The sequence below is a fragment of the Siphateles boraxobius genome, unplaced genomic scaffold (assembly GCF_051911475.1).
Source record: "Siphateles boraxobius isolate OS27281-9 unplaced genomic scaffold, OSU_SipBor_1 131, whole genome shotgun sequence".
NCBI classification, from domain to species: domain Eukaryota; kingdom Metazoa; phylum Chordata; class Actinopteri; order Cypriniformes; family Leuciscidae; genus Siphateles; species Siphateles boraxobius.
Window position 1 is genome coordinate 412,925 of NW_027508735.1, and position 21,104 is coordinate 434,028.

General features: G+C 41.4%; 1 protein-coding gene across 5 annotated transcripts in view; it reads left to right on the top strand.

The window, feature by feature from the left end:
• Positions 1-7,988, top strand: part of LOC143737934 (ATP-binding cassette sub-family C member 3-like) — a 138,869-nt gene extending 130,881 nt beyond the window's left edge. For all 5 annotated transcript variants that reach the window (XR_013203779.1, XR_013203780.1, XM_077229737.1 and 2 more), the window contains 2 exons: positions 591-785; positions 7,549-7,988. Coding sequence is in view for 3 of the 5 variants with exons in the window: in XM_077229737.1 (XP_077085852.1) it covers positions 591-785; positions 7,549-7,657 (304 nt within the window). In the remaining 2 variants the exon portion in view is untranslated. The remainder of the gene's footprint in view (positions 1-590; positions 786-7,548) is intronic.
• Positions 7,989-21,104: the final 13,116 nt, after the last annotated feature.

The window sequence follows — 21,104 nt, forward strand, 5'->3', positions numbered from 1 at the left end:
TTAAATCTTACTTTCTGCAAACTGTATGAATGGTAGTGTATCATGCTTTCTACACAAATGCTTTGCAGCACAACTGTTTTCAACACTGATAATAATCATAAATGTTTCTTGAGCATCAAATCATCATATTACACTGATTTCTGAAGGATCATGTGACACTGAAGACTGGAGTAATGATGCTGAAAATTCAGCATTGATCACAAGAAAAAATTACACTTTACTATATATTCACATAGAAAACAGCTGATTTACATTATAATAATATTTAACAATTTTACTGTATTTTTGATCAAATATATGCAGCTTTGATAAGCAGAAGAGACTCCTTTAAAAATATTAAAAAATATTAATTATTGCAAACTTTTGACTAGTAGTGTATTTGCTTTATGAGCATGTACAGTGTGTGTGTGTGTGTGTGTGTGTGTGTGTGTGTGTGTGTGTGTGTGTGTGTGTGTGTGTGTGTGTGTGTGTGTGTGTGTGTGTGTGTGTGTGTGTTTGTGTGTGTGTGTGTGTGTTTTCAGTGTTGGTCTGTAATGTATTGCATTATGAGCATGTACAGTATATACAGTACAGTATGTGTGTGTGTTCAGCGTGGGCCAGAGGCAGCTGGTGTGTTTGGCTCGAGCTCTGCTGAGGAAGACGAGGATCCTGGTCCTGGATGAAGCCACAGCCGCTGTGGACCTGGAGACCGACGACCTGATCCAGTCCACCATCCGCACGCAGTTCGAGGACTGCACCGTGTTCACCATCGCCCACAGACTCAACACCATCATGGACTACACCAGGTACACACACACACACACACACACACACCATCATCACTCACCATCGCCCACAGACTCAACACCATCATGGACTACGCCAGGTACACACACACACACACACACACACACACACATCATCATCACTCACCATCGCCCGCAGACTCAACACCATCATGGACTACACCAGGTACACACACACACACACACACACACACCATCATCATTCACCATCGCCCACAGACTGAACACCATCATGGACTACACCAGGTACACACACACACACACACACACCATCATCACTCACCATCGCCCACAGACTCAACACCATCATGGACTACACCAGGTACACACACACACACACACACACACACATCATCATCACTCACCATCGCCCACAGACTCAACACCATCATGGATTACACCAGGTACACACACACACACACACACACACCATCATCACTCACCATCGCCCATAGACTCAACACCATCATGGACTACACCAGGTACACACACACACACCATCATCACTCACCATCGCCCACAGACTCAACACCATCATGGACTACACCAGGAACACACACACACACACACACACCATCATCATTCACCATCGCCCACAGACTCAACACCATCATGGACTACATCAGGGACACAGGTACACACACACACACACACCATCATCATTCACCATCGCCCACAGACTCAACACCATCATGGACTACACCAGGTACACAGGTACACACACACACACACCATCATCATTCACCATCGCCCACAGACTCAACACCATCATGGACTACACCAGGAACACACACACATACACACACCATCATCATTCACCATCGCCCACAGACTCAACACCATCATGGACTACACCAGGTACACAGGTACACACACACACACACACCATCATAACTCACCATCGCCCACAGACTCAACACCATCATGGACTACACCAGGTACACAGGTACACACACACACACACACACACACACACACACCATCATCATTCACCATCGCCCACAGACTCAACACCATCATGGACTACACCAGGTACACAGGTACACACACACACACACACACACACCATCATCATTCACCATCGCCCACAGACTCAACACCATCATGGACTACACCAGGTACACACACACACACACACACACCATCATCACTCACCATCGCCCACAGACTCAACACCATCATGGATTACACCAGGTACACACACACACACACACACCATCATCACTCACCATCGCCCACAGACTCAACACCATCATGGACTACACCAGGTACACACACACACACACACCATCATTATTCACCATCGCCCACAGACTCAACACCATCATGGACTACACCAGGTACACACACACACCATCATCATTCACCATCGCCCACAGACTCAACACCATCATGGACTACACCAGGTACACACACACACACACACCATCATTATTCACCATCGCCCACAGACTCAACACCATCATGGACTACACCAGGTACACACACACACACACACACCATCATCATTCACCATCGCCCACAGACTCAACACCATCATGGACTACACCATGTACAGACACACACACACCATCATCATTCACCATCGCCCACAGACTCAACACCATCATGGACTACACCAGGTACACACACACACACCATCATCATTCACCATCGCCCACAGACTCAACACCATCATGGACTACACCAGGTACACACACACACACACCATCATCATTCACCATCGCCCACAGACTCAACACCATCATGGACTACACCAGGTACAGACACACACACACAGACACCATCATCATTCACCATCGCCCACAGACTCAACACCATCATGGACTACACCAGGTAAACACACACACACACACCATCATCATTCACCATCGCCCACAGACTCAACACCATCATGGACTACACCAGGTACACACACACACACCATCATCATTCACCATCGCCCACAGACTCAACACCATCATGGACTACACCAGGTACACACACACACACCATCATCATTCACCATCGCCCACAGACTCAACACCATCATGGACTACACCAGGTACAGACACACACACACAGACACCATCATCATTCACCATCGCCCACAGACTCAACACCATCATGGACTACACCAGGTAAACACACACACACACACCATCATCATTCACCATCGCCCACAGACTCAACACCATCACGGACTACACCAGGTACACACACACACACACACCATCATCATTCACCATCGCCCACAGACTCCACACCATCATGGACTACACCAGGTACACACACACACACACACACACCATCATCATTCACCATCGCCCACAGACTCAACACCATCACGGACTACACCAGGTACACACACACACACCATCATCATTCACCATCGCCCACAGACTCAACACCATCATGGACTACACCAGGTACACACACACACACACCATCATCATTCACCATCGCCCACAGACTCAACACCATCATGGACTACACCAGGTACACACACACACACACACACACACACACCATCATCATTCACCATCGCCCACAGACTCAACACCATAACGGACTACACCAGGTACACACACACCATCATCATTCACCATCGCCCACAGACTCCACACCATCATGGACTACACCAGGTACACACACACACACACACACACCATCATCATTCACCATCGCCCACAGACTCAACATCATCACGGACTACACTAGGTACACACACACACACACACACACACCATCATCATTCACCATGGCCCACAGACTCCACACCATCATGGACTACACCAGGTACACACACACACACACACCATCATTATTCACCATCGCCCACAGACTCCACACCATAACGGACTACACCAGGTACACACACACACACCGTCATTATTCACCATCGCCCACAGACTCAACACCATCATGGACTACACCAGGTACACACACACACACACCATCATTATTTACCATCGCCCAAAGACTCAACACCATCATGGACTACACCAGGTACACACACACACACACACACACACCATCATCATTCACCATCGCCCACAGACTCAACACCATCATGGACTACACCAGGTACACACATACATACACACACACACACCATCATGGACTACACCAGGTACACACATACACACACACACACACCATCATGGACTACACCAGGTACACACATACACACACACACACACCATCATGGACTACACCAGGTACACACACACACACACACACCATCATCATTCACCATCGCCCACAGACTCAACACCATCATGGACTACACCAGGTACACACATACACACACACACCATCAATATTCACCATCGCCCACAGACTCAACACCATCACGGACTACACCAGGTACACACACACCCACACACACATCATCATCATTCACCATCGCCCACAGACTCAACACCATCACGGACTACACCAGGTACACACACACACACACACACACACACACCATCATCATTCACCATCGCCCACAGACTCAACATCATCACGGACTACACCAGGTACACACACACACACACACACACACACCATCATCATTCACCATCGCCCACAGACTCCACACCATCATGGACTACACCAGGTACACACACACACACACACCATCATTATTCACCATCGCCCACAGACTCCACACCATAACGGACTACACCAGGTACACACACACACACACCATCATTATTCACCATCGCCCAAAGACTCAACACCATCATGGACTACCCCAGGTACACACACACACACACACACACCATCATCATTCACCATCGCCCACAGACTCAACACCATCATGGACTACACCAGGTACACACACACACACCATCATGGACTACACCAGATACACACACACACAGACCATCATTATTCACCATCGCCCACAGACTCAACACCATCATGGACTACACCAGGTACACACATACACACACACACCATCATCATTCACCATCGCCCACAGACTCAACACCATCACGGACTACACCAGGTACACACACACACACACACACACACCATCATTCACCATCGCCCACAGACTCAACACCATCATGGACTACACCAGGTACACACACACACACCATCATGGACTACACCAGATACACACACACACAGACCATCATTATTCACCATCGCCCACAGACTCAACACCATCATGGACTACACCAGGTACACACATACACACACACACCATCATCATTCACCATCGCCCACAGACTCAACACCATCACGGACTACACCAGGTACACACACACCCACACACACATCATCATCATTCACCATCGCCTACAGACTCAATACCATCACGGACTACACCAGGTACACACACACACACACCATCATCATTCACCATCGCCCACAGACTCAACACCATCACGGACTACACCAGGTACACACACACACACACCATCATCATTCACCATCGCCCACAGACTCAACACCATCATGGACTACACCAGGTACACACATACACACACACACACACCATCATGGACTACACCAGGTACACACATACACACATACACACACACACACACCATCATGGACTACACCAGGTACACACATACACACACACACACACACACACACACACCATCATGGACTACACCAGGTACACACACACACACACACACCATCATCATTCACCATCGCCCACAGACTCAACACCATCATGGACTACACCAGGTACACACACACACACACCATCATCATTCACCATCGCCCACAGACTCAACACCATGATGGACTACACCAGGTACACACAAACACACACACACACACCATCATCATTCACCATCGCCCACAGACTCAACACCATCACGGACTACACCAGGTACACACACACCCACACACACACCATTATCATTCACCATCGCCCACAGACTCAACACCATCAAGGACTACACCAGGTACAAACACACACCCACACACACACACCATCATCATTCACCATCGCCCACAGACTCAACACCATCATGGACTACAACAGGTACACACACACACACACACACCATCATCATTCACCATCGCCCACAGACTCAACACCATCATGGACTACGCCAGGTACACACACACACACACAATCATCATTCACCATCGCCCACAGACTCAACACCATCATGGACTACACCAGGTACACACACACACACACAATCATCATTCACCATCGCCCACAGACTCAACACCATCATGGACTACACCAGGTACACACACACACACACCATCATCATTCACCATCGCCCACAGACTCAACACCATCACGGACTACACCAGGTACACACACACACACATACACACACCATCATCATTCACCATCGCCCACAGACTCAACACCATCATGGACTACGCCAGGTACACACACACACACACAATCATCATTCACCATCGCCCACAGACTCAACACCATCATGGACTACACCAGGTACACACACACACACACACAATCATCTTTCACCATCGCCCACAGACTCAACACCATCATGGACTACACCAGGTACACACACACACACACCATCATCATTCACCATCGCCCACAGACTCAACACCACCACGGACTACACCAGGTACACACACACACACATACACACACCATCATCATTCACCATCGCCCACAGACTCAACACCATCATGGACTACGCCAGGTACACACACACACACACACACACCATCATCACTCACCATCGCCCACAGACTCAACACCATCATGGACTACGCCAGGTACACACACACACACACAATCATCATTCACCATCGCCCACAGACTCAACACCATCATGGACTACGCCAGGTACACACACACACACACCATCATCATTCACCATCGCCCACAGACTCAACACCATCATGGACTACACCAGGTACACACACACACACACACACCATCATCATTCACCATCGCCCACAGACTCAACACCATCATGGACTACGCCAGGTACACACACACCATCATCATTCACCATCGCCCACAGACTCAACACCATCATGGACTACACCAGGTACACACACACACACACACACACCATCATCATTCACCATCGCCCACAGACTCAACACCATCACGGACTACACCAGGAACACACACACACACCATCATCATCATTCACCATCGCCCACAGACTCAACACCATCATGGACTACGCCAGGTACACACACACCATCATCATTCACCATCGCCCACAGACTCAACACCATCATGGACTACACCAGGTACACACACACACACACACACACCATCATCATTCACCATCGCCCACAGACTCAACACCATCATGGACTACACCAGGTACACACACACACACACACCATCATCATTCACCATCGCCCACAGACTCAACACCATCACGGACTACAGCAGGTACACACACACACACACACACACACACATGCGTGCACACACTCTCTCTCTCTCTCTCTCTCTCTCTCTCTTACACACACATACTCTCACACGCGTACACACACAAACACTCGCACACACATACACATACGTGTGTACTGTATGTAAGATGATAAAGTTGGATATTAAATAATAAATCCATCTTTATATATATGATATTGATATAGTTATATTTAATGCGGATATAAACAATAATACACCCGAGATTTTCTGTATAGTAAAAATGACTTTACATAAACACTGTATGTATACAGATAAAGTAGGATATATTAATAATATTAATACAATGTATTTTTTTGTCGATAATTGAGATCTGAATTATTGCACCACATGTGATGTCTGTGAATGAGAAGTTTCGATCTGTTTGTGTCGACACAGAGTGCTTGTTCTGGATAAAGGTGAGATCGCAGAGTTCGATACGCCGGCGGCTCTACTCGCTCAGAGAGGAATATTCTTCGGCATGGCTAAAGATGCCGGATTAGTGTGAAGTGTTTCCTGTAATAAACCGCTGTGCCTTCGCTCACTCTCACACATTGAATGTGTGTTTTCACTCAGCAGCATCCAGGAGCTGTTATTGTTTTTTACATGAATGTGTTTTCTATAACTACAGTGCCACTGTTACTGAATGAGTCGCTGTCATGATGAAGCAGTCTATTTTTGTACTGTATTATTTAAGTCACTTTATGAAGTTGTTCATAGGGAAGATTTACTGCTCAGTTACGTGTGTGTGATTCCTTTTGTAAACCAAATCTGTAAAAACTTGAATTCTGTTACCAGAATTGGAGCATTGTTGCATTTATTAAAAAATTTATACTGTTTCTATGTGCATTTCATGTTTCATTTTCAAAAGCTATTTTGGCTTTAAATCAGAGTAATAGCAGAGAATGTCTAATATGGGGAGAACTTTAACTCCGGCTTCTGAACTGGTTGCAGTTCCACTCTGGCTCCATATGAGGGCGCTCACAGGACGAGTGCAGAATGAATGGAGGTCTATGGAGATATACCCCTCAAAATCCACTTTTCTCAGGATATCATTTTTTGTCTAGTAATTTAAATGTTGTATTCGAAAGGAGATGCAAAGAAATTGCTCATTGCTGGGTGTTAGATTTTTTAGAGTCACTCATTTGCTTTAAAAAGTCTTTTAAAATATCAATGACGTCATACACATCGTTCCACCAGAGATACTGCTTTACGGCAATCCTTCAGTCACTTTGGTGCTTTCGCGCTCTGCACTTTCTTTTCTCTCGAGGCATCGACAACACCGCTGACACAGGTAAATACACGTGCTAGACGAGTTTTTGTTTTGTTGTTTTAAAAGACCATGCCGAAAATACACACACATTCTGGTCCCGGATGCCACGATGCCATCAAGCGGTATCTCTGGTCGTAACAGTCCTTCACTGACCAATCAGCGTTCATTAGCAGAATGCTAGCGTGTAATGGGCAACAACAACTCAACCTGTAAGAAATCGAAAGGACATAAGTACTCATTAATTCAACTTTCGACCTATAAACCATGTTGAACTTGCAAAATCTACAATAAAATCTCAGATTTCTCAACGGCAATCGGGTGAAAGAGATTAATTTAGCCGTCTAGTCTATATATATATATTATGTCTGTGTGAGTGTGTGTTTGTGCGTGAGAGAGTGTGTGTGTGTGTGTGTGTGTTAATATATTGTTGCATTTATTAAAAAAGTAATACGTTCTCTGTGTATTTCCACTTAAAAATAATGAATAATATTTTTTTTTACATTTATAAGGGGGGGGGGGGGGGCTCTCTCTCCTCAACCACCACCGATGTGCACACACACCTGGTGCAGCTCCACCATCCACTTAAAACTACAGTCTGTAACTTTTTGGGGTTAAAAATTATGCAAAATCAATTTGAGCAAGTACATAACCAGCCAGTGTTCAAAACTCTCTGCTTGCCGTAGCTCGATTCTAATACGCTTATTTCACGCAGCCGTTATTTTGAAATCGAAAGCGAGGCTCCGGTGGGAAGAACCCCGGAAGTAAAGATAAACAACAATGACTTGGACTACCAACCTGAAGCTGCTGCCGCGATTTACACTATTGGATGTTAATATCCAATATAGGATATGTATATAGTTAGTTCCTGCTTCTTTTTTTACTTTCTGAAAAAAAATATTTATAAATGAATTGCACTGTATATTGTCTAAATTATGAAAGAAATGTATGTACATTTTTATAATAACTAATTTCTACATTAAACACAACAATACGCATTCGCATTCGCGACTTTCCTATGTTTAAAGGCGACACTTCCTGTTTTTCTTCCCACCGAAACCTCGCTTTAGATTTCAAAATAATGGTGCGTTCTAAGGTTGCGTGAAATAGCGTATAATGTTTGTAACTGGTGGATTTCCACGGGAAATTCGAGCATGTGTTTGCGTCGGTACGTCACTGCGGTCAAGCCAGCCGCGGTTTGAAAATACACGGTCAAGCCAGCCGCCAAAAAAAGGCATGTGCGCGCCTATTACTATGAATACGGTAATTTCAGTAACGGCTGCTAGAGGGAACGTGCGCTCTCCCCTCTCTCTCTCTCTCTCTCTCTCTCTCTCTCTCTCTCTCTCTCTCTCCCTCCCTCTCTCTCTCTCTTCCTTTTTTCTTTCTTTCTATCTTTTTCTCTCTTTCTTTCTCTTTCTTCCTTTTTTCTTTCTTTCTACCTTTTCTCTATTTCTTCTTTCTTTCTCTCTTTCTTCCTTTTTTCTTTCTATCTTTTTCTTCTTTCTTTCTTTCTATCTTTCTTTATTTCTTTCTCTCTTTCTTCATTGTCTCTCTTTCTTCCTTTTTTCTTCCTTTCTATCCTTTTCTCTCTTTCTTCTTTCTTTCTCTCTTTCTTTCTTTCATGTTAGTTGCACATATTTGTGAGACAATGTAACAAGATGCTTTCTTTTTTCTCTCTTTTTATAGGTCACATCTCAAGAAATAGTTTATTTAAATGTTTACAGCACAAGAAGACAAAATAAAGTATTCACTCTTTCTAAATACATTTACTGCATATGGTTTAATGTTCTCGTTTATTCAATGTGCCATACAGTATACAAACCCCATGCGAAACACCATGGACATTTTCGACTTCAGAGGTTTATAAATAACTCATTTCTAATAAGTAGAAAAAAATAATTGTCAGGTTTAATACAGGACGTCCCATACAGTACACACACCTCATATTAGAACGGGGCTTTAGACTGTAGAGAAATGCAAACTGAACTACAGGTAGCCCTAATAAACATGAAATGTTGTCACGCGATGCATTAACATTATTTGAGAACAAAGTAGCCTATAATTTGCACGGTTTGACGTGATATGATAAGCGATCGTTAGATTTAATCAGCTTGATTTACTGCAATGCTTTTTTCCTCTTAGTTGGTCAGAACAAAAGTGGATGTTACTTGTTCAGAGGACATTTTCCAGTGAATATTCTTATGTTGGTCATACTTCCCAAAAGTGTAATCTGTGATTGTGAACGCCAGTCTCTACCCCGGCGCGGTGATTGACAGCCTCACATTCTCCTCAAAACATCGGATTCATCCGCGCTGTGCCGAGCCGAGGCACAACACTCGGAAAGCTGATCATTCCGCCAATAACTGCAGTTGCAGATTTCGAACAGAGATGGCGACAAAGAGGAAAAACTACAGGCTGCAGCTTTTAATGAAACAAAATAGATTTCCATTAAAATAAGCAAAACTAACTACAGATTTTGTAGATTTAAACTATTTTAAAATAAAGTAAAAATTTAATGTTAAAAGGTTTTCTGATCATAAACTTGAAATGTAAGATGACAGTCAATAGTGAATCAAATAAATTTTAAAAAAAAGCATTATATTCTAAAATAATTGGTACACTTCACAATAAGGTTCATTAGTTACTGTATTAACTAACATGAACTAACAATGAGCAATACATTTGTTAATTATTTTGTTCATGTTAATAAAAATACAGCTGTTCATGTTTGTTCACAGTGCATTAACTAATGTTAACTAATACAACCTTTTATTTTAATAATGTATTAGTAAATGTTGAAATCAATATTAACTGAGATTAATTAATGCTGTAGAAGTATTGTTCATTCTTAGTTCTTGTTAACTAATGCAGTTAATTAATGAACCTTGTAAAGTGTTACCAAAATATTACTAAAAAACGAAAGAATCCTGCACAATCTCCCAACTTGCAAAAAGTATCAAGATTTTTCCAGCAACGTTCAGGCATTATCTGCAGGTGGGCAATATTTATTTATTGATTACTATCATATTATAAAAATTGTGAATGAATGTGAAGTGAGGGTTGTGTAAGATCTGGCCACTAGAGGACGTGCCGCTTATGAACACTTCTGAAGCTCACGCTGCCTTTCCTTTCTTCAACAGAGGAAAAACACCAACTAATGCTGTTCATAAGTGAATCACCTCTACACTGAAGACACTCGTGCTTTTATCAGCAGGTTATTACTCATGCAACGTTAAACCGTTCAGTCTTTGAGTGTGAATATGAGAATCTGCCTCAGTTTATCCAACATAAGCAGGTCAAAGGGTTTCATTCCTGTCATTCTGGACACAGCTGCTTCTGTCTCACTGTAAACACCTCGAGACACACACACACACACAACTAAACATATGGAGCATTTCATTTATCTATCATAATCATAATCTGTTGAGATTGACTTTTGTCTCTTAGAGTTACAAAATCCCAGTGAAATACAAATGTTTGGGTTGGTGAGATTTTTGAAAGAGTCTCTTCTGCTGACCAAAGCTGCATTTATTTGATCAAAAATACGGTAAAAATGGTAAAATATTATTATCATTTAAAACAGCTGTTTTCTATGTGAATATATAATAAAGTGTAATTTATTCCTGTGAGCAAAGCTGAATTTTCAGCATCATTACTCCAGTCTTCAGTGTCACATGATCCTTCAGAAATCACTATAATATGAAGATTTGATGCTCAAGAAACATTTATGATTATTATCAATGTTGAAAACAGTTCATATTTCTGTGGAAACCGTGATACATTTTATTTTTCAGGATTCTTTGATGAATAGAAAGTTCAATAGAACAGCATTTATTTAAAATAGAATCTTTGTAACATTATACATGTCTTTACTGTCACTTTTGAACAATATAATGCATCCTTGCACTAGGTAATTCTTTCTTTTTTTTCCAACATAGTTTTTTATTGAGTAATAAAATGCATGGTTTTATATTTTATTTTAGCTAAAGTAATGAATTTTATAACATTTTTGGTTAGTTTTAGTTAATGATAACCCTGTACTTGAGTATATATATATACAGTATGTATGTAAAATTTATATAAAATGTCTGCAGAGTTTCCAACATTCAGCTTGTTCCGTGGTTTTCTCCTCATTCCGAGAGTCAAAAACTTCTTTAGAAATGAAATTGCTCAATTGAATGACACAATCCCAGAAAATTCCCTCCACCGCTCATTCAAGCTTAATCACGAAGAATCTCCCGGAGGCAGAAAACGATCCCGGATCTTTAAATATCCTCGTGAGTGACAAACATTGGCAGAGGATCCTCACAGGAGGAGCTGTTTATTCCCATTCATCTCCCAACAAGACGCCTCACGCTCGCAGCCGGAGATCTGAGTGTTTAACGGCATAGTTCACCCAAAAATGAAAATTAGCCCATGATTTACTCACCCTGAAGCCATTATTCTTTCAGACGAATACAATCGGTTATGATGGACAGATGCACTTTTATGATGGACATTCTCTTAAATAGACTAGAAAACTATGTTGGCATTAGTGGAATTGCACTAGCATGGTTTAAATCATATTTATCTGACCGCTATCAGTTTGTAGCAGTAAATGAAGAGATGTCTTATCGGTCAAAAGTTCAGTATGGCGTACCACAAGGCTCAGTACTAGGACCGTTGCTGTTCACTCTGTACATGCTACCGTTAGGAGATATCATTAGGAAACATGGAATTAGCTTTCACTGTTTTGCTGATGATACTCAGCTCTATATTTCTTCCAAACCTAACGAAACCCACCAATTCACAAAATTATCGGAATGCATAGTTGATATAAAAAATTGGATGACTAGTAATTTCCTACTACTAAATTCTGAAAAAACAGATTCTAATTATTGGACAAAAAACTTTCCACACGTAATAACCTAGAATATGATGGCTGCTCTGTTAAGTCTTCGTCGTCAGTTAGGAACCTTGATGTGCTCTTTGATACCAATCTTTCATTTGAAAGTCACGTGTCTAGTGTCTGTAAAACCGCATTTTTCCATCTTAAAAATATATCTAAATTACGTCATATGCTCTCATTGACAAATGCGGAACAACTAGTTCATGCGTTCATGACATCAAGGCTAGATTATTGTAATGCTCTACTGGGTGGTTGCCCTGCACGCTTAATAAACAAACTACAGCTAGTTCAAAACGCAGCCGCTAGAGTTCTTACCAGAACCAGGAAGTACGACCATATTAGCCCGGTTCTGTCAACACTGCATTGGCTCCCTATTAAACATCATATACATTTTAAAATATTGCTGATTACTTACAAAGCACTGAATGGTTTAGCTCCGCAGTACTTGAGCGAGCTCTTAACACATTATAGTCCTTCACCTCTATTGCGATATCAAAACTGCGGCCAGTTGATAATACCTAGAATATATAAATCGACTGCTGGCGGTAGATCCTTTTCCTATTTAGCACCAAAACTTTGGAACAATCTTCCTAACATTGTCCGGGAAGCAGACACAGTCTGTCAGTTCAAAGCTAGACTAAAAACACATCTCTTTGGCTTAGCATTCACATAACATTCTATAGACTTCTATAATTCAATATTAGGCTGCTTAGATTAGGTCAGCCGGAACTGGGAACACTTCCCATAAATCCTGATGTACGCGTTACATCATAAGAAGAATGACATCTACGCTAATTTTAGTGTCTTTGTTTATCCCGAGGTTTTCCCGCAGCCTGCCGGATCCAGGCCGTTTCCAGATCTGACGAAGGACTTTCGCCTGGACCCGATGACAATGCAGTGCTGAAGTGCCAACTAGCCTCTCCCTATGGAGGATCCCTATACCACTCTACAGATAAAGCGTTGTGGAATTTTTCGGTTCGCGTACCTACCCAAAGTGATAAGATAAAATAAAAATTCTGCATCAAAATTTATAGACAAGACAAGTAGTTTGTTTAGGCATGGTTTGTAAGGAATTACAAACCTGCGCACATATATTCAAACGCACATAACTATAGAATCAATTCTTAATGCGCATGTGAACGCCATCAGCGTCTATCACAGGTTCACGTTTAAAGTCTGTTTAGAGAGAACGGTGTCGTCTTAGCGGCCCCTAATTTAATAACAAATGATCATTTAGACGGAAGTGAATCAATCAAAACTAACTTTAGCTGGAAAAAACATTTTTCAAGAACCACTATAAAACCAAACCAATCTCTGTTACCTTAAATTATATGTTTATCTCTGTAAAGCTGCTTTGAAACAATCTACATTATTAAAAGCGCTATATAAATGAGGATGACTTGACTTGACTTGATGGACAGATGCACTTTTATGATAGACAGATGCACTTTTATGATGGATAGATGCACTTTTATGATGGATAGATGAACTTTTATGACGGACAGATGCACTTTTATGATGGACAGATGCACTTTTATGATGGATAGATGCACTTTTATGATGGACAGATGCACTTTTATGATGGATAGACGCACTTTTATGATGGATAGATGCACTTTTATGATGGACAGATGCACTTTTATTATGGATAGATGCACTTTTATGATGGACAGATGCACTTTTATGATGGATAGATGCACTTTTGTGATGGATAGATGCACTTTTATGATGGACAGATGCACTTTTATGATGGATAGATGCACTTTTATGATGGATAGATGCACTTTTATGACGGACAGATGCACTTTTATGATGGACAGATGCACTTTTATGATGGATAGATGCACTTTTATGATGGATAGATGCACTTTTATGATGGACAGATGCACTTTTATGATGGATAGATTCACTTTTATGATGGATAGATGCACTTTTATGATGGATATACGCACTTTTATGACGGATAGATGCACTTTTATGGCGGATAGATGAACTTTTATGATGGACAGATGCACTTTTATGATGGACAGATGCACTTTTATGATGGACAGAAGCACTTTTATGATGGATAGATGCACTTTTATGATGAATAGATGCACTTTTATGATGGACAGATGCACTTGTATGACGGATAGATGCACTTTTATGATGGATAGATGCACTTTTATGATGGACAGATTCAGTTTTATGACGGACAGATGCACTTTTATGATGGACAGATGCACTTTTATGATGGATAGATGCACTTTTATGATGGATAGATGCACTTTTATGATGGACAGATGCACTTTTATGATGGATAGATGCACTTTTATGATGGACAGATGCACTTTTATGATGGACAGATGCACTTTTATGAGGGATAGATGCACTTTTATGATGGACAGATGCACTTTTATGATGGATAGATGCACTTTTATGATGGACAGATGCACTTTTATGATGGACAGATGCACTTGTATGACGGATAGATGCACTTTTATGATGGATAGATGCACTTTTATGATGGACAGATGCACTTTTATGATGGATAGACGCACTTTTATGATGGATAGATGCACTTTTATGATGGACAGATGCACTTTTATTATGGATAGATGCACTTTTATGATGGACAGATGCACTTTTATGATGGATAGATGCACTTTTGTGATGGATAGATGCACTTTTATGATGGACAGATGCACTTTTATGATGGATAGATGCACTTTTATGATGGATAGATGCACTTTTATGACGGACAGATGCACTTTTATGATGGACAGATGCACTTTTATGATGGATAGATGCACTTTTATGATGGATAGATGCACTTTTATGATGGACAGATGCACTTTTATGATGGATAGATTCACTTTTATGATGGATAGATGCACTTTTATGATGGATATACGCACTTTTATGACGGATAGATGCACTTTTATGGCGGATAGATGAACTTTTATGATGGACAGATGCACTTTTATGATGGACAGATGCACTTTTATGATGGACAGAAGCACTTTTATGATGGATAGATGCACTTTTATGATGAATAGATGCACTTTTATGATGGACAGATGCACTTGTATGACGGATAGATGCACTTTTATGATGGATAGATGCACTTTTATGATGGACAGATTCAGTTTTATGACGGACAGATGCACTTTTATGATGGACAGATGCACTTTTATGATGGATAGATGCACTTTTATGATGGATAGATGCACTTTTATGATGGACAGATGCACTTTTATGATGGATAGATGCACTTTTATGATGGACAGATGCACTTTTATGATGGACAGATGCACTTTTATGAGGGATAGATGCACTTTTATGATGGACAGATGCACTTTTATGATGGATAGATGCACTTTTATGATGGACAGATGCACTTTTATGATGGATAGATGCACTTTTATGATGGATAGATGCACTTTTATGATGGATAGACGCACTTTTATGATGGATAGATGCACTTTTATGATGGATAGATGCACTTTTATGATGGACAGATGCACTTTTATGATGGATAGATGCACTTTTATGATGGATAGATGCACTTTTATGATGGATAGATGCACTTTTATGATGGACAGATGCATTTTTATGATGGATAGATGCACTTTTGTGATGGATAGATGCACTTTTATGATGAATAGATGCACTTTTATGATGAATAGATGCACTTTTATGATGGATAGATGCACTTTTGTGATGGACAGATGCACTTGTATGATGGATAGATGCACTTTTATGATGGATAGATGCACTTTTATGATGGACAGATGCACTTTTATGATGGATAGATTCACTTTTATGATGGATAGATGCACTTTTATGATGGATATACGCACTTTTATGACGGATAGATGCACTTTTATGACGGATAGATGCACTTTTATGATGGACAAATGCACTTTTATGATGGACAGATGCACTTTTATGACGGATAGATGCACTTTTATGATGGACACATGCACTTTTATGATGGACAGATGCACTTTTATGATGGATTGATACACTTTTATGATGGATAGATTAGGGCTGCACGATGTGTCGTTTTAGCATCGATATCGCGATGTGCGCATCCACGATAGTCACATCGCAGGATGTTGCGATGTAGGCCTAAGTCGTACAGTAGTTGATCCGTGATTCATGATCTGTACGGGCCAGCAGCTCCGGATTAATTGCAAAGTTTAACCATCATATAGTGAAAGTTTATCATTTGCATGTGTTTTTAAGTCCTGTCAGTTTAAACATCAAGCGTAAGAAGACTGGAACTTGCGCGTTGTTTTCTGTGAGCCGGGCAGATCAGTGGTCTTTCTCTTATTTCTGAGCTTGAACGAACACGAGAATTCAAAATAAAGTCAGAATGCCCTTCCTCCATTGAACAATTTTTGGCGACCGCCAAAGCGTATTTTTGTCCCGCCAAAGCCTTATTTGACCGGTGAGTGATAGATGACTGACTGCTGCGCAAAACTGAGAGAACGAGCAGAGAGAGAGAGACCCGGTCGCGCGCGCACTCTCACCGTTTTCAAACTGTCTTGCTCTCTCACCCTCCCTCGCGCATATTAATGAATTGAGTTGACTGAATATCTTTGAGAATACACAATGGTAAAAGGTCGGAAGACCGAAGTTTCAGGTGAAGCATTCGGATATATTTTTTTCCTGAACTACCGCTGGTTGTGAATTGTGCTAAAAAAATATTCTCTGAAAAGCGTTCCACACATTCAGATAAACCACACTTTCAATAAAAAAAACAAAAAAAATCTATCCAGTGATGAAATGTTTTCTGTGTTGAGACCAATCTTGTGCGATGCCCTAACTGCCGGGATAATCACACAACGTGTGCCGTGGTCCGTTAATGACACCTCCAATTCGCGAACTAATGATTCATTTGAACCGATTCACTTTAATGAATGGTTAAAACAACTTATCTGTCCAACACTGAACTCACGAGATATAACAAATCGGAAACACTTTACAATAAGGTTCCATTTATTAAACTCTAGTTAACTACATTAGTTAATAGAATCTATGCAGATTTACTCCTTTACAAAATCACCCCAGTCATTCAGATGATTCATTCTTTCCAAAGAAAGCTATTTAAGTCATTGGGTGAAATTGTTTTCATATCGCAATATATATCGCAGAAAAATAAAATATCGCAATGTAATTTTTTCCCAATATCGTGCAGCCCTAGGATAGATGCACTTTTATGATGGACAGATGCACTTTTATGATGGATAGATGCACTTTTATGATGGATAGATGCACTTTTATGATGGATAGATGCACTTTTATGATGGACAGATGCACTTGTATGATGGATAGATGCACTTTTATGATGGACAGATGCACTTTTATGATGGATAGATGCACTTTTATGATGGACAGATGCACTTTTATGATGGATAGATGCACTTTTATGATGGACAGATGCACTTTTATGATGGACAGAAGCACTTTTATGATGGATAGATGCACTTTTATGATGAATAGATGCACTTTTATGATGGACAGATGCATTTGTATGATGGATAGATGCACTTTTATGATGGATAGATGCACTTTTATGATGGACAGATGCACTTTTATGATGGATAGATTCACTTTTATGACGGATAGATGCACTTTTATGACGGATAGATGCACTTTTATGATGGACAGATGCACTTTTATGATGGATAGATGCACTTTTATGATGGACAGAAGCACTTTTATGATGGACAGATGCACTTTTATGATGGACAGACGCACTTTTATGATGGATAGATGCACTTTTATGATGGACAGATGCACTTTTATGATGGACAGATGCACTTTTATCAGGGATAGATGCACTTTTATCAGGGATAGATGCACTTTTATGGACTTCAAACAGAAACGGCCATTCACTGCCATTATAAAGCTAGGAAGAGCCAGGATATTTTTTTAATATAACTCTGATTGTATTCGTCTGAAAAAAGAAAGTCATATGCACCTAGGATGGCTTGAGGGTGAGAACATCATGGGCTAATTTTCATTTTTGGGTGAACTATCCCTGTACTGGCATTCTCTTCATTAGGATCAGTGGTGTGTGTTGGTTTAAAGAGTGTGTCTTCTGACAGATGATGGACTGGCTTGAGTTCGCTCCCTCAGGGGAATATGGATGTGTTTGGGTTTCGCTCTTCCTCTTTCCCAGTCCAATCACCGACGGGACGGTGTTTTGATGGACCGGTGACAAAGCAAGATTGGTCTCCGGTGTTAAAACAAAGCGCTGGTATGTGTTTGAAGGCACACTGTCAGCGCATTTCCCAATTTAGAAGTCTAGCGTTTACGGCCCTTAGTGTTTGTTTTAAAGTCTGAATGATTCCTGGCGTGGAAACTTTTTTCTGGGAAATAAACCTGAGTCGTGACTCGTGTAAGGGTTGGGCCCAGAGGATATGAGCATGACATGATGTTTTCATACAGAAAACAACAAGGTTACGTGCAGCCGGTGTTCCAGCATCTGAAGACGTGCAGTGTGTGTGCGTGTGTGTGTGCGTGTGTGTGTGTGTGTGTGTGTGTGTGTGTGTGTGTGTGTGTGTGTGTGTGTGTGTGTGTGTGTGTGTGTGTGTGTGTGTGTGTGTGTGTGTGTGTGTGTGTGTGTGTGTGTGTGTGTGTGTGTAATATGTGTAATATGTGTGTAATACAGTGTTTTTTAACCGGCGACACAAAAGTCAGATGAGACAGTGCACTATATAGGGGTATTAGAGAACAATCAGACAGTGCACTATATAGGGGATAGAGAACAATTAGACAGTGCACTATATAGGGGATAGAGAACAATCAGACAGTGCACTATATATGGGATAAGGTACAAACAGACAGTGCACTATATAGGGGATAAGGTACAAACAGACTGTGCACTATATAGGGGATAACTTACAATCAGACAGTGCACTATATAGGGGATAGGTTACAGTCAGACAGTGCACTATATAGAGGATAAGGAACACTCAAACAGTGCACTATATAGGGGATAAGGAACGATCAGACAGTGCACTATATAGGGGATAAGGTACAATCAGACAGTGCACTATATTGGGGATAGAGAACAATAAGACAGTGCACTATATATGGGATAAGGTACAAACAGACAGTGCACTATATAGGGGATAAGGTACAAACAGACTGTGCACTATATAGGGGATAACTTACAATCAGACAGTGCACTATATAGGGGATAGGTTACAGTCAGACAGTGCACTATATAGAGGATAAGGAACACTCAAACAGTGCACTATATAGGGGATAAGGAACGATCAGACAGTGCACTATATAGGGGATAAGGTACAATCAGACAGTGCACTATATAGGGGATAGAGAACAATAAGACAGTGCACTATATATGGGATAAGGTACAAACAGACAGTGCACTATATAGGGGATAAGGTACAAACAGACTGTGCACTATATAGGGGATAACTTACAATCAGACAGTGCACTATATAGGGGATAGGTTACAGTCAGACAGTGCACTATATAGAGGATAAGGAACACTCAAACAGTGCACTATATAGGGGATAAGGAACGATCAGACAGTGCACTATATAGGGGATAAGGTACAATCAGACAGTGCACTATATTGGGGATAGAGAACAATAAGACAGTGCACTATATGGGGGATAGAGAACAACCAGACAGTGCACTATATAGGGGATAAGTTACAATCAGACAGTGCACTGTATAGGGGATAAGTTACAATCAGACAGTGCACTGTATAGGGGACAAGAAACGATCAGACAGCGCACTATATAGGGGATAAGGTACAATCAGACAGTGCAC